Here is a 22,945-nt window from a genome sequence, read left to right on the forward strand (position 1 = left end):
TATTTTATTATATTGATTATGATGATAACGGCAGACTTAATAGTAAAAGAGCAAACAAATAATTATTTATTTTAGTTTATAAGATATCAATTATACAAATGATTATGTATGTAATGACTAAAAAAGCAAACAAAAGTTATTGATATATAATATATTGGTAATTTCATATATTTTACTCAAAATTAGAAAATAATTTATCTGATGATTAAAAACTTCTTGTAATAGGTTCGATCTAATTTTGATTCGATTCGAACCTTTATAAAAAATAGGAATAATTTTTTTTTATGACATTTGCTAAAAGGTTGGAATGAACATTAATCACATTTCTTTTCGAATCCCACATCAATATCATTCTCAATCTTTATTCAATTGGCCTACAACCTTTTTAAATTTACTATACAATCCTACCCTTCATCTCTTATCTACAAATAAGTTCCGCACCATATATTTTTAGAATTATTTTACGTTTTTTTATCGAAATTAATTTTTATAAAATGAAAAAAAAAAAAAAAAAACAATTACACAATTCTTCACCTTAACTTATGGAAATTGCAAACTCACTTTCTTACGCTCAAGCAACCTACATCAATAATTTCCTCTTTCAAATATATAAAAAAAAAAATAAAACAATTGAAAACAATGCAAATTGACACGTGTAAAATGAGAATTAATAATTGAGCTGGGTCCAAATTCATCATAAAAGATCCGCATTTTTCGCTTCTTGTATCCCGACCCATATACACCTTTCTAACTGGACTCCAACTAGCCACGGCCCAATTTTGATTACCGTCCCTCCGATTTGGAGAATTGAGGGAGGGGATAATGCATCACCCAGAAACAGAACAACCCGTTTTTTTAGAGTTTGAACAGCGAATACCCCGACCCGACCCGACCCAATAGTTGATGACGAAAGGATTTCCACTCCACTGCAGCTTCAAATTGGATCTTCACAAAGAACCCTCATTTTAAAAAATAAAAAATAAAAACCAATCCTAATTGTATATAGCCGTTGACAAAAAGTTTAATTTGGGAGAATTATAACATAAGAAACGGAGTGAAAAGAGATGGGTTGATTTTCAAATTCCATTCCGGCCGCCGGTCGGGCAGTTCTTGAATTAGATTTTTATATATATATATATATATAAATAATAATAATCATACTTGGAAATCTGGGAGGATGAGTTGCCACCGGGTTTACCCGATTAACCGAGTCAACGGCGATCCAAGGAAAAAAAGGAATTCATCCCATTTTCACAATATTAATTAATCCTGGGTTGATCTTCAATTCTGGAATTAATAGTCATGAATCTCGCTCCTAATGACGATTTGATTTTTTAATTTTAGCCATCGAACCCGGTCTGTCTCCAAACCGCATCCCGGACCCGTCTCATATCCCGGCCCTTCAGGGTCCGCCCGACACCGACGAAACCCGAAGTGGCGTTCTTTTTTCGACTTCTGGCCAAGTACTCATGTGGCGGAACAATCTCCGAATCCGGGTCATCCAACGGCTCGTCCAACTCGTGTAGCGAATCAACCGAGTCCACTCGGAGAATCTTGCTCCAATCCGGCACGTTCACGGGCGCTGACGTAGCCATCTGCCGCCCTCGTGGAGACGCCACCGTGTCGTGCCCCCGAAACCGATGCACGATTCTCGCCGATGCCATCCTTTCCGGATCTTCAAATGCCAGCGATAATCCTCCTACGTGTCGCTCACGAGGAACCCCACTCCCCGTCCTCACCGGAATCTCTCCGTGACTATTTCTCCCTCCGCCAACACAGGGCAACGAATTCTCTTCCCCGAAATCCTCCCGGTCCGTCTCCACGCGATCCGGCATCGGCCAAACATCCTCTTCGCCCAGTTCCGATGAGTCTGTCTCGGTGTTGCCTTGGCTATGACTGTAGCTATAGCTACCGAGTAATCGCTCGCTCTGACTCGTCGTCAATTTCCGACCTTTAGCCATTATTGAAATAAATTTCCCCGGAAGGAAAAATACCTCTCTGTTAAACAGTGAGTATAGTATCCTATTCCAATACTCCCCCTCTTACACTGGGACTCCAATTGGATAAAAATATAAAAGGGGGGGGGGGGGGGGGGGGGGGGGGGGGCAAAAAAAGATTAACAACACATGGGCAGGGATTGGAAGGCGAATGTGTTGTATATATAACAAACTTTATTTCTCGCATTTCATGTGAATTTGGGTTCATTTTATTTGCATTTCCCTCAAGTCCAAGCTTCAATCAGATGCATGGTAAGAAATGGGGATAGAAGACGACAAGACAGCCACGAAACCGATACTATTTCCCTACTGATAATTAACTCTTAAATTAAATGGACTTGTCCTAAGTTCCACGCTCTGTTCAAGGCGCCTACTGTCATTCTCTGTGCTTTTTTTTTTTTAGTTCACCATTCTCTGCGCTTTTTTGTTGCAAAGCGGCAACATTAATTGTCTTTTGTTACTAATTAATTTGCTTAATTGTATGTCATCACCCAGAAGTCATATAAAATATTTGGTCGCAGGATTATTACCCAAGTTTATCACTTTAAATCACATTTACGGCGCCTGTCCGGAAAAAAACAACCCTAGTTTGACTAAACCTAATACTGATGATTCGTGGTCCACGATCCACGTGTACATGAAGCCAGACATCTCTAACTGGTTGCTCGTCCTCTCAGCGAACACCGCGTGTATGGCTGGCTACACGTGTCGAGAATTGAATGGATGTATCAACAATTGACATTGATAACACATTGATTAGTGATTTAAAAGAGGTAATTAACTAAAAATTAAGGGTGGGGTTCGTGATGATGCGCACATTGGACGGCTCGTAGAAGGACAATGGGACCCACCACAAACGTAGGGTACTATGACTGCCAGTACTTGGCCCTGTATCAAACCCGTATTTACCTTTTAAATTTACCCTTTAATGGGTATTTATTAAGAGAAATTAAATTGAATTGTCACAAAACCATATTATATAAGGCGGAAGGAAGAAAATGTTTAATGTTGCAACATCGAGAAGTACTAAAATAGAGTATTATGATGACTGGGGCCAAAATGGCAGTATCTGATCTAAGTTGGAAGCAGGCGAGGCTTTTTCAATGGTATATGCGTATTGAAAATTGGATCTGATGATTTAAGGGTTCTAAAATAATGGGGGTTTGATTTGTTTAATCCACTTGCTTACAGCTTCAGCAATGATTGCAGTGCGAGTGGAATCATAGGGGAATTATTTAATTATGGATGTGTGTAAACTTAGGGAAGAATCATTTTATGAGATTTGCTGTAGCTTATTAACATGCTTACTTTTTTCTTCTCTTTCCCTCTCATTCTCAACTACGCTAAAGTTTCAGAGGCTTTGTGTTGGAGCCTTTGTCGTTTTATTAAAGCCTATAAGGACTATAGGTTTATAGGCCTAGATCTTGACATTCTTTTATTATATAGTTTTGGGCCTTGGGTAACTTTTAATCATGATAAATATGAACATTTTCTGTCTTAAACATAAGACAAATGGGTTTGCATGACTCATCTTGAGCTAGTCTTCTTGTATTAATGTCTTCTAGGTTTGATTACACTCATTACATTATCCATCATTACACGTCAAACAACATCATAACTATTTACTCCATTTTATGTTTTTTTTTTTTCATATGGTCTGATGTCACGTAAATAAAAATTATCTTAAAATATGTGCGACACGTTCACAAAAATACTCTATGGGTATGTTTTTTTTAGGAAATAAAGATATTTGCTTTAAATGGGTTTTTGAGTGGTCATTTTCCTTGGGCATTTTAATCATTATGTTTCTTTAACCCTTTAATTAATTTAGTCACTTTCGTTGAAATCACATCGTTTGGTCCAATTTTTAATTTGGTAGGCCAAATGCTACTCCCACTTCCATAATTTTAACTTATCCTATACTCTCACATGGTCTTCCATGATCGATTACTTAATTATACCATTCACTATTTTTGCAATTATTTGATCATTTTATTAAACTATACCTTTAGCTCATTAAACCAAAGCTTCTAAAAATTACAACTTGGTTATTTAAAGTCAAATTTTAATTATATCAAATTACATTCTATGTGCGTATGACATTAATATATTTGTCATTAGATTAAAATAAAAATATTTTTTTAATGTAGCGGTGAAACTAGGTTGGGTTGGTTTTGCGGAAAGCAGACCGACGGACCGACCGATCCGGTTCAGTTCCATAAAACATACCCTCCGGCCGGCACCTAAAATTTCCGTGTAATGGAGCTGCCAGAGGTCGGCGGCGAGCTTTCTGGCCTGAAATTGACATTGTTTACAGCCTCGAGATCCATGTATGTCCTCTAACTTCCACCGCAACAGAGGAGTCATCGGAACCACGAAGTTTGGGCACCGGCCGCCGGGACTGCATGAAAACTCGGCCGTCCGGCAACGACACGACACTGTGGAGATCATATCAGAGAATTCTCAAAAGTCTCCAATCAATAAAACTTTTTTTTAGCTATATTTTCAGAATTTAAAGCTAAATTATATTATTCAAGTAAATGTAGTTAATACGTTGATTTTAGAAGAAAGGTTTGGGGTGCAATCTTAGCTCACAAGAAATTAAATCCTAAAATATTATTGAAACAACAAGAAACCCACCAAAAAATGTCTAATATTCACCAACCTCTACCCTACACGCCTTCACCTAACATCTTCCCATTATTTAATCTTCCCTTAATTTTAACACAATTATTCACTCTACTACGTCACCCAAAATTTCAACCAAGTTCACCTAAATACCCTTGCATTCATTCACTTCAAATCGTGTTAAACTGCATGTTTTACGCAGCTACGTGCAAGAAAAATATATGATATTAGTCTCTTTACCTTACAAACATATTAAATTGAATTCAGGTCATGAATTAATACGAGCATATTATCTATTAAAAAAATTAATAGTCAAATATATATGTTTAAAATCAAAATTATTTATTTATAATTTGCAATTAATTTCAGCTAACGGAATTGATTAAATAGTTATTAGAAATTAATGAAATTTCTATTTATTTTTCTCTACTAAATGATGCGACACCCCTCAAATAAAAATCTGTTAAATTATGTTATATTATATAAATGAAATTTCTATTTATTTATTTGGAGAGTAGATAAATATTATTATTATAGCTTCTTAGCGAGACATAAAATAACAGCCGTTATATAATTTAGGGTGGTTAGATTAGGGAGATGGTCAATTACAAAAAAGCAAATTGATTGTGGCCGTTGAGATCATCATATATTTGCAGGCCCCACAGCGGCAAAACTTCCAAATCGGAGTTTGGTCAACTACCAGCTCCATTTATTGACACGTGTACAGACATAACAATAACTTTATTTACAATGTCGGATCATATTGAATTTCTGCCTTCAACCAATACAAATATCGGCCAGGAGACGATACAAATTAAATTCCGACCAAAACATGGGTAACTGTTGCAGAGGTCAATCCTCCACCCCGGTGGTGTCGGGTGGCGATCGGAGGGCTCTGCCGCCGAAGAACCTCAGTCAGAGAAGGCATGGAGCTAGTTCTTGTTCTACTACGATCAAGGGTTCAAAAGAGGGTAATCTGAGAGAGTTGAAAATAAGGATGACGAAAAAGGAGCTAAAGGAATTGGTTGGATGGTTGAACATGGCGGACTCGAGTTTTGAACAGGTTATGGCTCGTCTTGTGAACGTTATTAGCGAGCACAATGGTGATGATAGTGAAGAAGATGATAGGAATATTGGGCAGATGGTGAAATTGCGTCAGCAACGTTCATGGAGGCCTTCTCTGCAGAGCATTCCTGAGATAATCTGAAGTATGTATATGTAGAGTAAAGAAATTGACTTTTTAATTTCTTTATTCTTATTTCATTATATTTGGAAAAATAATGTTGGTTTTCTTTGTTTAATTATTATGACGTAGGAAGGGAATGAATTTAACGGATTGTAATGTACCATTTACCCGATATTTATGTTTTTAATTAGCTGCTAGCTTATAATTAAGTTTATTAGAAGCAAATGTATTGGCATAAGGTTAATAATTTAAGGCCAAACTATAAGAAAATTATATTTTAATGGCAAAGCTTCATCCAATAATCTGAATCATAATATGGTTGAAAAGTTAAATAAACTAGAATTATAATGTAACCAACCATATGATAATGTATTAGCTTTTGTGTCTTTCAAGATGTGTTTGTCGAGCTAGTTTTCTTTTATTTTGGAAATGTAAAGATGTCGGATGTGTTTGGTTGATTATGGAATGATTATGAGTCAATTATATAAATTTGATGCATTGTCTAAAAGGTAATCTCGATTTGGTATTCCTTAATATAAATTAATCTAAAAGCATTGAAGTTGTTAATTATGTATAATACATGTCGCTCACGTGCTCAATTATCTTATACGTGGTTTGAACTTTGATATTAACTTTTTCTTTTTGTTTCTATCCATCAAATTATGGACGCATTGTTTTGGTAAAATCATTATGAAAGAGTGTTGAGGATTACCGGGAGTGAGTCCCACATTGGTTAATTTAGTGGAAGATCATGGAGTTAGAAGTGAGGAATACTATCTCCATTGACATTAAGTTTTTTTGGGAGCCCAAATCAAAGCCATGAGAGCTTATGTTCAAAGACGACAATATCATACCTTATGGAGAGTGGTGATTTCTAACGAAGAGAAATTAGATATATGCAAAAATGTTAGACAAAAATAAATTGTATTTGCAAGACACCTTAAAGGAATGATACAAGAGAAAAAAAAAACGGAAAAACGAGTAAATAGAAATGACAAACAATAGCCTAGGTTCCAAATGAATGAAAACGTGACTGAATTCGACGAGTCTTGCATTAGAAATATACAACATTTTCCTTAACGGATGCCTTGAAAAAGAATGTTCTTTGTTTGAGATTGAAGTCGTTACCTTATGGGAGCCACCTAGGTGAGACCCTTTCTCTCTTCTCTTTTTCTTATTTCCGTAGGGTGAATCACTTGTGAAGTAGCTCAACATTGTGTATGCTTCAACTTCACATGTCACTCGTATCGTGTAGTGTAGCAACGCTACAAGTCAAGTCTCATAAAGGAATATTTTAGGCCCCAGCGACGGACATTTTCCAAAATTAACCTGCTTCCCACTACTCGACGAGGAAAATTCCTCATACATAATTAAACGAGTCATTAAAAGGTGATCGACTCCTTATAAAATTGATTGGGGCCATGAACAAATTATACAATCTTGAAAAGTTTTGGTTCACAAAACAAAGGCCATGAACAAAATTAAAGCTCCAAAGAACAACAGAAGTCATTGATTTGAGTGAAGAAACCATGGTGAGTTCTTCAGCATCTTCAATCGTCTCCCAAATCTAACCTTCAGCCTTCGTATTCTAATTCTCACACACGAAGGTTTCCCCATGGAATCTGCACGTTCTAACAATTTGTTGATTACAAACTGCGCTTTTCCATGAATTATCTCCTCTGGATCTGACTCAACTGGGCTAACAACTATCTTCTACTAAGCACTACAAGGAGAATTGGGCCTGCTGGCCCATGTAGAATGAAAACTCGATTGGTTTCAGGCCCATGTACTTAAGCCTACCCAAGCCCAGATTGCTGGGTAAGCGATGTAATGGATCGATTGTACTCGTATCGTATTGGCTCGATGGGCCTAGCCCAAAACAAAGCTTATTCCATTTTGGGGGTAAATTGTAATAACAGTGAAACTACTCGATTTATCGAGTGGGTGATTGGTTCGTGCAATATACTCGCGCTATTATTCGCGCCAAATCGTCATATCACCGTAAAAACGCAGAACGGGGAATAGCTGTTTTGTTTTGTTTCGCCGACTTTCTTCTCCAAACTTTTCCGTCCCGATTCTGCGGATCTCTTTCTCTGTGGGATTGTGCGGAGAATCTCTTCGCTCCAAGCTCCGGTTCTTCTTTCAAGCTTTTAAACATTAGCCTCTTCTGCGTCTTAGATCTCCACCGGACGTTTTTCTTTATCGGCGATCATTTTTCTGAGATTCGATGGCTCAAGCTGTGGAAGAATGGTACAAGCAAATGCCTATTATTACCCGCTCCTATCTCACTGCCGCTATCGCTACCACAATCGGCTGTTCCCTTGATGTATGTACCTTCTCTCCCCTTTTTCCATTTCTAGCTGTAGTTTTCTTGTTCTTGAAATCATCTAGGTTTACCTTTTGTTCTTTCTAGGGATCATCTCTTACATTATGGTTTTTAAGCGGAAGGTTTTGAGAATGCCTTCAAGGTGTTCTCTCAGTCTTGATTTTGATTTGTAATGGATTCATTAATGGTTTGTTTCGTCATCCCGCATGGTTACCGATGTCGATTAGTATTGCCTTGGGAGATTTTGATTTTTAGTTTGGTCTTTTGGTTTTCCATGGCGATTCTTGATGATTTTAGTGACCGGTGGGGATTGCTGTACAAAATTCTTTAAGTTTTTGTGTCAAAATTTCCTGATACTTAGTGGTCCAAAACGGAGGCACCCTGTTTTGTTGTTTCAGGATGATTTCTATTGGAATATCATAAACTTTAAACGTGTGGCTCATCCTTATAATCTTATTGGCCTTTGTTTCACATCATTTTGCTTCTTAATTTTGGAGTTTCACAAATGATATATTGTTTTAGCTTATCATTTGGTTTAGTTAATAATCTGTTGCGGATTTTATATCCTACAGATTATTTCTCCGCATCATCTTTACTTGAACCCTATCCTGGTGGCCAAGAAGTATCAGTTCTGGCGTCTGATTACCAACTTCCTGTTCTTCCGAAAAATGGGTAATTATTGAAATTCAACCTAGTCCTGGCTTTTATCAATTTCAATTAAAATCATGCTTGTAGGTATTGTGAAATAACTAGAACTTGTTGTCCGGTGATAGAAAATTTTGAACTACAGGTTGTTATTCATTTCCTAAAGACTCCCGTTATTTTCTCCATGCCCTTCACTAATTTGAAGAAACGGACGTATACTGTTATGGTGAAATTTTGTTCTATTATGGACGCTACAACCTACAACATTTATCCTACAACGTATTTTATCTTTTCCTTCATAAGTGCGATAATTTTGAATGAAGCTTGTGTACATTACAAGTTCAGTATTATATGTTGGTTAAAATCTTTTGGTAAATATTGGCATTCATTGCTCATTCCGGAATGGTAGGGTTGCCGATTACTAGGTTATTAAGTAACATTTATTATCTGCCTGAAATTGTAGACCATCGACTGCTCACATGAAGAATCTTATTCATGTACTTGATACTTATGTTACATTAGCCCCTTAAGCTTGAATTTTATTCTTCATGAAAGTTTTGATGCAATGATGAAATTTATTCCATGTTTTGGAGGTACCTTTGAAGCAAGGTAGCAACATATAAATTTATAATAGGAAAGTTAGATTGGTGCCACAGTGATGCATCATGAAAGCTAGTCATTTTATGTATACTACTTTTTTCATGCACATTCCATTTCCTGATTGTAGTCATTGGTCATCAACTTTTGGAATAAGAACTCATGCTTGCAGCCTTGCAGTGCACGAGAGTGGTGTTAGATGTCTTGTTCTTGTTTATTTTGGGTTTTAGCTTTTATGAAGTTCTGGTCTATATGCACATGAGATGTAATTAGCAAGCTAAAGGTGTTGATGTCTTGTTCTTGTATTTGTTGTGGAAAAAAATATTACATTGACATGCACCTTATTTTACTTGTGAACCTTTGAATCCTTTCCTCGTCCTTGCCATTATGATTTAGCCACCTCTTCCCCTTACCCCAAAAGGATAAAACTAACCTTCTTTTACCCTATATATTCTTGGGTCGGTTACCTCTTTTTATATTCATTTAGTTACGAAGGAGCTGGAAAATTTGGCATCTTCTATCTTTCTCGACTCTTTCAGCATTTTCAGTTTATATATACATATATGTAAATATTTCTCTTTTGGACAAGATTGAAATTGACAACTATCTGATGTTCCACTCTTAACTTGTGATGTGTCTGTTATTGCCAGATTTGGATTTTTTGTTTCACATGTTTTTTCTTGCCCGATACTGCAAACTTCTGGAAGAAAACTCTTTTAGGGGAAGAACAGCTGATTTCTTTTATATGCTCTTATTTGGGGCCACGGTGCTAACTGCAATTGTTTTGGTTGGGGGAATGATACCATACCTGTCCGAGTCAATTGCTGAAGTTATATTCCTTAGCAACTCTCTGACATTCATGATGGTTAGTTTCCATCTAATATGAGAGCTATTGTCTCATTATTTTCATGCAATTCAGCTTTTTACTTTAACAAATCTTCTTATACACAGGTTTATGTGTGGAGCAAGCAAAATCCGTTCATCCATATGAGCTTTTTGGGCCTCTTTACTTTTACGGCAGCTTACCTGCCATGGGTGAGTAAGCCTGGGTTTCTTTGCATATTATTATTCTTTCAGTCATCCTGAAGTTGAAAATTTGTCTATGACTAGATCCCATCCAATGTTAATTCCTTTCAGTTGAATTCTCTATTCACCAGTAAAAGCATCACCTTAAACTTCACGATAGGATATTAACTTTGTTTCTTTTCCTTTTTCCTGCACAGGTTCTATTAGGGTTCTCTGTACTCGTCGGGGCCAGTGCATGGGTAGATCTACTGGTATGCCGTCTGACTCTGCATTTGGAATATAATTCTCCACAGTTAGTTATGTTTGATCCGACACTCTTTAGGTTTGCATAGTTCAATATTTTCTTAACCTGGAGTCTCCCGACACTGGTATTTTAAAACATTTTATTACGGCTAAAGTATGATATGTAATTAATAACAAACAGCAAATAAATCAATTTCCCTCGCATTGATTGTTTACGGAAATTGTTGGGTAGTTGAGGCCAGGAATATTAGTAGTGTTTTTTTTTTTTATTAGCACGAATTGCTTTAAATTAATGTAACATTTTCCCTATGGAAACGAATTCTTTTGTGACTCAGGGTATGGTTGCTGGCCACGCTTATTATTTTCTTGAAGACGTGTACCCACGAATGACAGGCCGTCGACCGTTGAAAACCCCATCCTTTATCAGGGCCTTGTTTGCTGATGAAGCAGTTGTAGTGGCACGGCCCGTGGATTTGAGATTTGCAGCACCTGCTGTTGAGGATATTCATCAAGATTAGTTATTAGACATTTGAGCAGTCTAGTGAACTGAAGCTTACCATCTTTTGGGCATTTATCCACCCAAGAAAGGAGCAACCCCTGATGACAAGGAATTGTATTTTTCATCTGTAACATAGTAGTACACACCAAATTTGGCTTTAATTTTCCCACCTTTGTTTGGTATTGCCTTTGTGCGATAGTGAAATCTCAATTCTATTCGCTCTGGAATTTCTTGATTCAAAATGATACAGCTGAAGATGAATTTAAGCCGTTCAAAAGTGTTCGTTACTTGAACACAAACAAATTGAATGATCAAATTCGTTGTGATCTGATTAACATTAAAGTCCCTTTATATTGTTGATATAACACTGACGTCCCCTTCTGTCTATTAGAGATGAAATAAGAGAAAACACAAATAATTGGATGAAGACATGTTTTGGGTGCACTTGGCACAAATAACTATTCCCGAGAACTATGTACATGCTCATGTTATTCAAACTTAAAAGAGTACAAATTCTTTTTCATTTCGAAGGGAAATCTTCTGTTGTAGAAATTTGTTCTGCCTGTTGAAACAGTTTGATCCGAGACCTTCTCACATCCATGTCATCAAAAGTTCGGAGATCTCAGACATAATTTTTCTGAAGCTTTGCTCACATCTGCAAGTACTAAACCCTACACTTTTCCAGCAATCAATCCAGAACTTTTCTTCATGAACTGTGCCCCATATGCTGCTGTCGAGGCCACTGTCGTTGACGCCACTAGCCAGCTGCAACCCGATCGAAAGAACGGTAAGTTTTTCGATATGTTATCTAGAGATTATAAACTTAGGTATCAAAAAGCTAGTAGCTGACATACCTCAAGAGCGTGACATAGAGCTCAGTCTCCTGCGTTCCAAACTCAGGTTGCAGAAGCGCAGCAGCGACCAATACCAATTGAAAAACAGTATTGACCTATAACACAATCATCATCCTTACTAAGTAAAATGCTTGAATCCAGCCTTTTCTGATAGCGTAATTGTACAATTGGAAGTTATAATTACCTTGCTAATAAACAGAGGCTCAACCTTTTGGGGAGAGGAACCGTCAAGATTGAAAAAGTCATGCCAGCTTCTCCACTGAAAAAATTTCAAACAACATTAGCGAGGAAGCTAGTTCCGGAGAAACCAGAGCATCCCATCAAGAAAATGGCAGTGCAGGGACTTTCAGAGTAACAATATTCAATTTTTTCACCTTCCAACCCAAGCTATTGGCTCTCTGATATACAGCACCACTAACAAGTAAGACATCTCTCCCAACAACAAGGGCAACAAGTCCAGCTACGATAGAAAACAAAATCACGATTTATACTCAAATGAATGATGAGAGATTCCACCATTTAAATGTGTTCATTCTTCAATATCAAATCTGGACGATCGCATCGAAACATAAAACATACCTAGCGGAATCAATGGACTAACTATGAAGGAGATTGAAACAAGAACATTTAAATTCCACGAATGAAGATCTTCTCGAATAATGGATCGTAGTATCTTACAGTTGGAGTATTTTACAATCCAACAAGAAATCGAGAATCGGCGAGAATTAGATTAGAGGAATGGAATACTTACGATGGAGAAGATCATTCTGCACCATTGCCAAAGCAACACATCCAATGAGAACCTGATCCCAGGACCAGAACAAGAGTGAATAAAAGCAACCCAATTCAAAATATACATGAAATAGAAGGGGTAGGGGATACAAAATTTACCTTGTCAGCCAAAGGATCCAGATAAGAACCCACTACAGAGTTTATTCCCATTTTTCTGGCGGCATATCCATCCAGCTACGAAAGAGGGGGCAAAAGCTAATTAAAAGTATATCAACCGTTTTCGTATTCAGAATATTTTTGTGATTGAGTCAAGAAAGATAACATCAGCCGAGTACCCAGTCGGTTGCTCCTGATATAGCTAATCCCACCATCGCCGAAGAGTACCAGCCGTTTGATATCATCCTGTATCAACATCCAGATGATGCAAAATGTATCGATCATTAACTTGAAGAATGTACAACGGAAATTCCAATCAAGAAAACAACGAACAGATGAGTCAATTGGGAAACATGGAATGAGATTTAAATTTTGATGAAGTCAAGGGTGGAGAACAAGAAACATTACCATCCAAGGAAAGGACCGGAAATTAACCGGCTTACTGAAATTAAGTTGGGCAAATTTACGAAGCCATGTACCAAATTATCATTTGTTGTGTTCGAATCCGATCGATCCAACAAGTGTGGCCCGGATGATACTGACCCAAATCCTATTCTGAGAGGAAGATTGGTTCTGCGAAGCAAATTGAATCCAGAATTTAAAGCTTCAACTCTGTGCAAAATAATTCTATTTCCTTGTACATAAAGGGGAGTGGCGGACTGCAAAAGCTTCCATGGCGGAGACGACAGGAAAAGAGGACCATGAAAGGGAAAAATAAATTTTGAGAGAGGAGAAAGAAGCCTCGTTGAGTGATAACCGAAGGGAGACAGAGGCTGGGATGGAAAAGAAGAAAGCGGAGAGAAGGGAGCTGAAATTGTACATGTGGTGGTCGTAAGGAAGGTTTTGAACCGACTGGGATTCTTCTTGATTAGAGCTTTAAGAGGCCTAAAAATCGCCATTAGTAGGTCATTTTCTTTCCGATTTAGGCCTTTCTAAAGGTGAAGGTCGCTACTCCTCCGAGGTAGACGGTGGATTCTAGTCGGTGTGCCTGCAATTAGGTTTTACAGGTTTCGGATGAAGACGACGGCGAACACGTGGATTTTCCTCAGACAATGGCTGGGCTTTTTTACAAGCCCATGGACCATTTCAGCCCGATAATAAAAAAACACACGTGCATTTTCTTCCGTCAATGGCTGGGCTTTTTGACAAGCCCATGAACCTTTTCAGCCCGATAATAAAAAACACACGTGGATTTTCTTCAAACAATGCCTGGGCTTTTTGACAAGCCCATGGACCTTTTCAGCCCGAAAATAAAAAACGCACGTGGATTTTCTTCAGACAATGGCTGGGCTTTCTGACAAGCCCATGGACCATTTCAGCCCGATAATAAAAAACACACGTGGATTTTCTTCAGACAATGCCTGGGCTTTCTGACAAGCCCATGGACCATTTCAGCCCGATAATAAAAAACACACGTGGATTTCTTCAGACAATGGCTGGGCTTTTTGACAAGCCCATGGACCTTTTCACCCGATGATAAAAACACACGTGGATTTTATTCAGACAATGCCTGGGAGAAAATTTGTTTTTTTTTTTTTTTTTTTGGTGACAAAAATTATTATTCAAACTTGTGGTTCAAGATATATGAAATAATAACTTAAGATTTCTGTGGAGAAAATCATAAAGTAACCATTAATGCTTATTAATCTGATCTTAAGGCACCACTGAACACAAAACAAATTAGTATCTCCATTATATCCCATTTTCAAGGACCCAGTGTTCAAAACCTTCCAATTGAAGAAAAATCATAAGATTTGTTGATTTATGCTATAAACATTATGGATGCCAAGCAAAAGCATTGCTGCTTCAATCTCACTCTTGTTAGAATGAAGGAGAAAAGAAAGATTAATGATTGTTCCAAATACAATCTTCTGTTGAGAGCCGCCATGGCTTAATTTCCTTCTCCAGTAAAGAAAAAACGTTGCAATCCTCGAAATGAAGCACAAATAGATAAGGGAAATCAGAAGCAAAACAAAGAAACAAGACCCTTTAGAAGTGGAGCAGGAAATGAAGATCAAATGGGAAAGTCGTGTTTGAGAATCCTGTAACTGAAACCAGGAATCCCATTGAAGCGATTGCTTTTTGACAATTCAACAGCACTGCAGATGTTAGGGAGAATCCCATTATTGCCTTTTCTCTTCTTCCACTTCCAAGTCAAGGACACAAGCCAAAAGCTTCCCTTACAATCGCTTCTCCTCGAAGCATCTCCACTTATCCTCTGAGAGCTGCCATGGCGTTCCACCTCAAACTTGGTGAAGTACTCAATCTCCTTCATCACCAGCGACCCCACAGTGCCTCGCGTGCCAATTGCAAGTGGAGCAATACCATCCATTTTCTCAGAGAAGCTTCTGCTTCTGCTCATCCTTTTATACATTCTACTGCCTTCACACGCCCTTTTCTCGAGGACTTTTGGGGTTGCTTTGAGTTCAGGCCATCCATCTCCTTGTTTGATGAAACTTGCTTTACATAAAGTTGATAATATGAAGTTTCTGCGTGATTGGTGGATTCTGGGAGCCAAATGGACATCATACTTTGTTATTTGCTCTGGAGGCATGCTTCTCCATTATAATGTCTTTCTTAAGATCTCTTTTGACTTGTTTGGCCATCATTAGCACAGGCATGCCCTCATGGGTTTCCTGAGAGTTTTTCATTTCTTTCTCTTATGATTATAAACCAGAGAACCAAACAGGAGCCTGCCCATTGTTATCTTGCTTTTTGCTCCTTGCCATCATTTTAGTATTCCTAACAGGGTAAGGATGATTTAGAGTTCTCATTCAGTGGTGATGCTAGATCCGCCCTTATGACCTTAAATGGCATACCTCAGATGTACCATTTCTATCTAATCCACAAAAAAGGTTCAATCTTGAGTCACAACATGCTGTAATTTTATTCTTTTATTTAAGTCATAATAAACTGAAAACTACAGCGTTCTTTTCTCTTTTTCTTTTATCACTAATAACTCTGAAGCTTGAAACTGTTTTTGGATCTAGAAAGTGAAAGAAATTTGTCTCAAATAGCAAGTGAACCAATTCTAAAACCTATATCTAAATTAACAGGAAGTGTTCAGAAGAGAAAATAGTAGAGGGTTAGGGAACAGACAAGACCAGACAAGTAGAAGCCCCTTCAATTGATCAGATTTCCATTAATCATCCAAGAATGCTGAATATGGCTTCAGAAATTTATGTAATGTAATGTGCCCTCCAACACAAAAACCTGAAGAAACAGAATTAAGTTTCAGGAGTCTATCAAAACCAACTAGTCAGAATGATCCTCACAAGTTGAATGCATCAATACGTTGACTACCATGATTAATCGCTCCCGTGCATCTCAAATGCACTTATGATTATCGAGCCAGGTTTGTTACGAAAGAATCGAACATCTGTTTCAGAATAGTCTTTACTTCATCCTCTGCAAATATGAATTCAATAGCATCTCTTGCCAGCTGAAATATTTCCTTTTTTCCAAGACCTGTCAAGAGAAAACGAGGGGCCTCAGACCATTATCTTTAAATCTAATGTTCATTGCATTTATCATGAACAATATAGTTCTTAGTTACCAAACGCAGAGACTGCCAAACTGTATTCTTTTGAAACGCTGGTGGAGAAAACCCCAGAATCATCAGTGCAGATTACTAAAGGATGGTTTGCTTTATACAAGTCAGCTGCATTGCCAATCACAGGTTGTTACAATGGTGATTCTAACTTTATGTGCATAGAATAACCCAAAAGATTACTATGAATTTCTTAATTGAACCCTTCCAATACATTTAAGAATGAGAACTAACCAAAGTGATGAACATCTATTGAAGAAATTGAATTGGTCCTGATGTTGGATGTGAAGCAAATTTCAACCTGAAAGGAGAGAAAATCACATTTTAAGGTCATGCGGCAATTCAAGTTTCCCAAGTTTTATGATTGGAGAGGAATAGGAATCTTTAAGACAGATTCAAAGACATCGACAAAGCCGGGAGGAAAGGATGAAGATGTTCATTCACTCTAGAAGGAACGTCAGGTAATTTTAGACCATTTGATTTCTTTTGGGCTAGAACTGTTTTTCTACTTAGAAAATCTTGAACTATGTGCTTTTTTTTTTCAAAATTATAAAAATATTTTCAAGACTCCAATATCATAACAAGAAATGGTCTAAACTCATGGTCAATAATCTTCAGCAAAAGGACCTAAGGATGTAAAAGAAAGCTAGTCTCAAGCAGCAGTGTCATCAAGAAGAGAAAACTCATGGCAGATATACTAGATTTCTGACCGGAATGTTCAAACGTTTCAGTTTCTCCCAGTCTTCTCCTTGAAAGAAACACGCATGGCCAACCCTCTGAGGCCAAAAGTCTAACATAGCTTGTATCTCCTTCGGATTAGGTACCTACAAGCACTAACTTCCAGGAATAAAGATCAAACTGGTGAGGGCATTTCAAGTCCCAGCAAGTGTGAGTACACGAAAAGATAGTGTACCTCGCCACAGTGAAGTGTTATGTCAAGGCCATTTTCTTTTGCAAATTGAAGAGCAGGCAAAAAAGTGGTCCTGCATCATGTTCAAGAAGGGTTAGATTCTATTCCAACTTAAACAAAAAAAAGCTTTTGTGACAAATGGCCTTGGGAATATACCATTCACCCACAATTGGATTTCCTGAAAGATCAATACCAACTACTCCCACATCTTTCAATTCCAGTGCAAGTTTCACCTGCAATAAGTAGTGCAAGATAAACGTGATCGTTTCATCCACTATCCGAGGTGTAAGCTCAAGGTAAAGTTTGTTTTGCTAACATACAGTTTCCATGGCATCCTCAGTCGTCTCTCGTCGGTCAATGCTCAAAAGAAGTCTAACATATATCCTTTTTCTTGGAGTAACATTTCTAGCATTGTCTATAGGCAGAGAATTCAACGAACTTCGGGCATCAACATCATGTGGCATGAAAGTAACATCGACGCTACTGATACTTTTCAGACCTTCCACAACTGCTTCCATGTATGACCGTTTGGTCATTCCAATTGACTTGTTTTTCTGTTTAAAATGAAATCCACACCAAGCAAGTTGATTTATAATCTCCACAACTAAGCCTAACCCCTAGAGAACTAGAAAGTACATTCCTGAATTGAAGGCAACTGATAGAATACCTTTGGAGTTGTTCTTAACTCAAGGTAAACAACATTCTCAGAAGCAAAGTCTTCAATAACCTGGTTAAAAGTAGAATTGATAGGAGAAAGTTACACAGCGTACATCTACAATTAATGATTTTTTAAAAAAAGGAAAAAAAAAATAAAGATGTTTACATACTTCTCTGGTGATTCTCGTAATAGTTGTATGATCAGTGGTGACCATGTGGATCAGGTCAAACAACTTGAACACTTCAACAAGAGAACGGTCACCTGAATGAAGAGACACATAAGAACTCTGTCCCTCAAGCTATACTTTGTTTGGATTTTATAAGCTTAATTCTCAAAAACCAAAAACAAAAAGTCAAATAATTATCAAATAGAGCTGTAGATATTGGTGTACGGATTTTATGCAACATGGAAAAAAGAGTACATATTACAATATCGAGAACCCTATAAGAAAACTACAAAAACTTGAGTTAATGGCCATGTTTGGAGCTTGCAGGCATTACATAACATAAATTTCAAAGCATTGAATTAGAAATGTAATCGGTGTTAATTTTGTTGCACATTCCCAAAACAACTAGAATCCAAGAAGTAAGGAAGAAAGAAACGGCGTACTTTTGAGGATGACATGCTCGAAATCAGAAAACACTAAGACGCCCTTCTCACCCAACTCTCTGGCAAGCTCCCTGTAAGAGAAACACCATCTCAGACGCAAATAAGTGAAAATCAAAAGTGGCGCAAGTATAGAGAAGACAGAAAATGGAAATAATAGGGAGAAGAAGGTCACAGTAAAGTAGAATCTCTGATGGAGCCATTGAGATGAGCATGAAGCTCCACTTTCGGCATCGACTCGCACCATTCCATTTCTGCTTCTCTATCTCTTTGGCTCTACAGCTGAATGTGTTGCTGAAGAACAACAATCTTACCCAACACCATTGACTCTCATAACTGCTATGTGCTATCTCTGAAATCCGTATTCCTCCCTTCGTTCAGGGTTGACTATATCTTTGGGCCGGGCTCAATATTAAAAAAAAAAACACCACTCCATGGGCCTGACTATACGGCCCAATAAGAACCACTGGCCCACATTATACTTCACTCATCTAATTTGTAATACACAATTTATGGATAAAATAATACTCATTTAATGTTATTTTGATTTATTTAATTCATGCTAATAAAAATAAAATTAATATTACAAGTTCAAAAATGTATTATAAATTTTAAAATCATAAGGACTAAATAGGCATAGAATTTTTTATTTTAAATATAAAATAATATTGAAGATAAGAACATTGTTGAATGAAGAAAATTAATAGTTTCAACAACCTCTACACCATATGGATGCAATTACTGCTGCAAGTTGTCGCATTTATTTTCTTATAACCTAATTCTATTATTTTTCTCTTTCATGTACGAATTCAAATCTTTGTTAACAATTTTTTGTTATTATTATTGAATTAGTTGTAGCTGATACTTTATTGTCACCACCAAAAATATATACGATCTGTATGTAGAGCGGGAAGAACAGGTCGATAAAGAACGTGGTGGACATAACTTCATACTTCACGTCAATTTAATAATCAAGTTGCAAATCCAGCTATGATTTTGGTACACAATTTAAAGCTCAAAGTGGACCCAAAATTATAAATGGTATGATATAATATTGTCCAAGCTCTCATGGCTTTAGTTTGGATTTCCTCTATTAGTATAACCCATGATTTTTCATTAAATTAATCAATGTGGGATTTACTCTCAATAATCCTCAACAAGAACAAGATATATTGAAATGAGGAGACGAAAGATTTATGGAGTTTTTTGGAGAAATACAATAGCTTCATTTGGGAGGATAGTTGATAGTATACATAAATTGAAATAGTATAACAAAATTAAACAAAGACCAAAGTTATAGCCTTTCCCACAAATAGTGGCTCTAATATTAACCCGACCTCTCCAATATGGTAGCCTTCAGAGGGTTCTTCATGATCACCGTAAACGCAAAAGTCTCGGTCGGGTCGGGGGGGGCTCCAGGAGCCGGGACCCACTTGAATGCCTGTACCATTCTTGCCAGCATCATGTGAACATGCAACGTCCCCAAAGTCATGGCCGGGCAGATCCGCCTCCCTGCCCCAAACGGCACCATCTTGACGCCCTTAGTTCCTGTTACGTCCACGCCAACACCGTCGCCCTCCAAGAACCTATCCGGCCGAAACGAACCCGGTTCTTCCCACGTGTTGGGGTCGTCCGATAAATGAGCCGTGTAAAACTCCACGCTGGCGTCCGCCGGGATCGTGTACCCGCCGAGCTCCGTCTCTTTCGTGGCCGCGTGAGATAGTAAGAAATGGCTGGGAGGGTGTCGCCGGAATGTCTCTTTCACCACTGCCCCTAGATATGGCATTTTCTCTACGTCGCCTTCGGTTACCACCCCATCTTTACCTGTTACAACATTCCACTAAAAGGTTAACTTTTAAGTTTAATTTAGCACAATAAATTCCAATTTTGTTCCTAAAAATGTTATGATTACAAGCTATTTTTATCTATTTAAACCTTATTTTAAAACTATTAAATTGAATAAAATAGGAGGGATGGATGAACATTACCCACAACGCTAATGATTTCTTTGTAAAGTCTTTCCTGAATTTGTTGGTCTTGAACCAAATGAAGCAAAGCCCACTCCAACGCGGTGGCGCTGGTGTCAGTTCCGGCATTAATTACCTCCGAACAAAGCGTGACCAGCTCCTCCTCCCCCAACCGCCCACGTCCAGGCGTTTCCAGTTCAAATAGCGAATCAAGATACGCAGCTCCAATTGGACTAGCCATCTCCGGCAAATCCTTCATCACGCTCTCATCCCCATTCCTCTCCACGAACAACCTTCTCCTCCTTATCAACGGTATCAGACATTCCAACTGTTTTCTCCTCAGCTCCTTGGCTTGCTTCAGTTGCCGTCGGAACAAAGGTGTGAGCACCGGCAAAAAGTCAGGGAGCTTCGGCAACGTAATCAACATCACGTCCTTCAGTATACTCTCTATAACCTTAATCTCCTCTTCCGGGATTTTCGCTCCAAAGCATATACAGATCAGAATGCTACATACCGACAGCCGGCAATTGCTCATAACCTCCACGAATCCCTTCTCCGAATTCTCTTTCCTCAGTCTTTCCAAATGGCTTTTAATGGCCCACTTCCTTATCCAACTACATTGCTTGATTCTCGCCGGGTTTATCAGCTCCGTCACGAAGTTACGGCGGAGTGTTCGCCATAGGGGACCATACTCAGCTGAGTTGACAGCGCATTTTCCAACGCTGAAGACTAGACGAATAGGTGAGTCAGCAGGACGGCTGGCAAATAAGGGACCACGCTGCACGAGAGCTTCGTGAATCAACTCCGCACTAGACACAATGATGAGTGTGCGTTGCCCCATTTGCATTGTGAAAATGGGACCATATTTTTCACGTAAATCGCGAGCCACGAAAATAAACGGACGACGTTGGAGAATAACTTGTATGAGATTTCCGACAATCGGCCAGCCCGGTGGCCCAGGAGGGAGATTCTTGGAGCCACCCCCAGTAGCGGACCAATAACGCCACCATAAGGAGAAAAAAAGGAAGGCCAGGAGAAGAACAACGGCATCGAGTAAGTCCATAGCAGAGGCGAGGGCGAGATCAAGAAATGTGTTTGATAATTGAAAGTTGAAAATAAATGGCGACGTCTTTGCATATAAAAAACCAAAGGTGAGAACGGCGGGTGGGTGGCCCGGTGGGGGAAGTGAATGAGTTTGGTTGATTAAACAACGCAATAAATATAAAGAGCTACTCGCAGGGTACGGCTTAAACAGCAAGTAGTTGAGATGATGCCTTATAGTGTTTACTTTTACCATCCTTCCCTTCCAAAAATCTACTTTACAATTAATTTAATTAATTCTCTCCCCTTTAAAAATATAATAATAATAATAATAATGGGGAAACCATTTTGGTTGCTTTATGTCATGCCATTAATTATCCAATGCCACATTGGACAACTTTTAATCACCAGAGTTAATTTAATATTCCGCTAAAGTGGTTGCCAAAACGTCAACTCATCTGATTACCATAACTTTTAGGCATTAAAATGCGATTACAATAAGTAAAATTTGGCATATTTTTGGATGAGAGACTTGTAATTAGGTGCATAAAATATGCAAAGTTTTGTTAGATGTGAAAATGGGTAATAATAAATGGTGCGTACATTAATGGTGAGAAAAGTGTGGAACCCTACCAGTGAGTCAAGATCTTATCCACGCAAACCAAATAACGAAAAATAAAATCACAACCAGCTTGGTGGGGTGGTTGTTTCCTGCATTTATGAACTTTACCAATGCCCAAAATGCTAATCAACACATTGTTTTTTTCAATAATTCTATGTCGCTGGATTCAACAACTGTTCTTCATTACATGTAAATATATATAAATATTCTTCATTCATTGCCTACCCTCTAATATAACTATAACTAAATTATAATCAATATGGTCAAATTTAGGTGAGCAGTTCTTATTTTGGGTTTTTTTAGATAAATAAAGTTTGTAATTTTCAGGTAATATGCAAAACAAGATTTTTTTTTATCAACTTAGATCTGTGCTTAATTGCTGCAAAATAAACGCCTACAATTTTGGGTATGATCCCCTCTCATTCAACATCACCGAATATACAATTTCATCTACTATTAATAAAATTAAATAATTATTGAAATATTAATGAAGGCAATAAGGTAGTGGTGGGTGAGAAATAATGCACAGAATTTATTGGCGTTTGCCTTGTGACGTGTGATATCAACACTGGTCGCCTGCTGCTGCATTATGGGTCTCAATTCTCGTGTCAAATAAGAAGGAAAAAAAAAGGAAAGACAAAACGGCTGCGTTTTTTGAGTTTAGCCCAAAAAAAGATACACATAAATGCACTTTATTTCGCC

The 22,945-nt window shown here is 37.9% G+C and overlaps 6 protein-coding genes across 6 annotated transcripts; 1 reads left to right on the forward strand and 5 right to left on the reverse strand.

Moving 5' to 3' along the window:
• Positions 1 to 1,259: 1,259 nt before the first annotated feature.
• Positions 1,260 to 2,080, reverse strand: LOC111804262 (protein S40-5). The gene has a single exon (XM_023688999.2). The coding sequence runs from the start codon at positions 1,959 to 1,961 to the stop codon at positions 1,341 to 1,343; it is 621 nt and encodes a 206-aa protein (XP_023544767.2). The 5' UTR covers positions 1,962 to 2,080; the 3' UTR covers positions 1,260 to 1,340.
• A 5,740-nt stretch (positions 2,081 to 7,820) lies between these two features.
• DER2.2 (DERLIN-2.2) lies at positions 7,821 to 11,374 on the forward strand. The gene is made up of 6 exons (XM_023688288.2): positions 7,821 to 8,137; positions 8,710 to 8,809; positions 10,030 to 10,244; positions 10,331 to 10,414; positions 10,603 to 10,656; positions 10,984 to 11,374. The coding sequence occupies exons 1-6, from the start codon at positions 8,039 to 8,041 to the stop codon at positions 11,164 to 11,166; spliced, it is 735 nt and encodes a 244-aa protein (XP_023544056.1). The 5' UTR covers positions 7,821 to 8,038; the 3' UTR covers positions 11,167 to 11,374.
• Positions 11,375 to 11,565: 191 nt separating this feature from the next.
• Positions 11,566 to 13,820, reverse strand: CLS (cardiolipin synthase). The gene is made up of 8 exons (XM_023688287.2): positions 13,298 to 13,820; positions 13,069 to 13,135; positions 12,893 to 12,967; positions 12,753 to 12,804; positions 12,376 to 12,461; positions 12,186 to 12,260; positions 12,002 to 12,096; positions 11,566 to 11,912 (listed from the first exon to the last, which is right to left on the reverse strand). The coding sequence occupies exons 1-8, from the start codon at positions 13,786 to 13,788 to the stop codon at positions 11,819 to 11,821; spliced, it is 1,035 nt and encodes a 344-aa protein (XP_023544055.2). The 5' UTR covers positions 13,789 to 13,820; the 3' UTR covers positions 11,566 to 11,818.
• An 896-nt stretch (positions 13,821 to 14,716) lies between these two features.
• LOC111803725 (uncharacterized) lies at positions 14,717 to 15,716 on the reverse strand. The gene has a single exon (XM_087127351.1). It carries the CDS (start codon positions 15,441 to 15,443, stop codon positions 14,904 to 14,906), a length of 540 nt encoding a protein of 179 aa, XP_086983477.1. The 5' UTR covers positions 15,444 to 15,716; the 3' UTR covers positions 14,717 to 14,903.
• A 132-nt stretch (positions 15,717 to 15,848) lies between these two features.
• LOC111803215 (adenosine/AMP deaminase family protein) lies at positions 15,849 to 18,981 on the reverse strand. The gene is made up of 12 exons (XM_023687524.2): positions 18,789 to 18,981; positions 18,617 to 18,687; positions 18,177 to 18,268; positions 18,017 to 18,076; positions 17,670 to 17,903; positions 17,506 to 17,582; positions 17,353 to 17,422; positions 17,150 to 17,263; positions 16,674 to 16,740; positions 16,446 to 16,550; positions 16,193 to 16,357; positions 15,849 to 16,102 (listed from the first exon to the last, which is right to left on the reverse strand). Exons 1-11 carry the CDS (start codon positions 18,863 to 18,865, stop codon positions 16,233 to 16,235), a joined length of 1,092 nt encoding a protein of 363 aa, XP_023543292.2. The 5' UTR covers positions 18,866 to 18,981; the 3' UTR covers positions 15,849 to 16,102; positions 16,193 to 16,232.
• A 664-nt stretch (positions 18,982 to 19,645) lies between these two features.
• CYP77B1 (cytochrome P450, family 77, subfamily B, polypeptide 1) lies at positions 19,646 to 21,775 on the reverse strand. The gene is made up of 2 exons (XM_023689350.2): positions 20,602 to 21,775; positions 19,646 to 20,437 (listed from the first exon to the last, which is right to left on the reverse strand). Exons 1-2 carry the CDS (start codon positions 21,641 to 21,643, stop codon positions 19,941 to 19,943), a joined length of 1,539 nt encoding a protein of 512 aa, XP_023545118.2. The 5' UTR covers positions 21,644 to 21,775; the 3' UTR covers positions 19,646 to 19,940.
• Between the last annotated feature and the right edge of the window lie 1,170 nt (positions 21,776 to 22,945).

The sequence above is a fragment of the Cucurbita pepo genome, chromosome 10, assembly GCF_057944985.1.
Source record: "Cucurbita pepo subsp. pepo isolate OVF chromosome 10, ASM5794498v1, whole genome shotgun sequence".
NCBI lineage: Eukaryota > Viridiplantae > Streptophyta > Magnoliopsida > Cucurbitales > Cucurbitaceae > Cucurbita > Cucurbita pepo.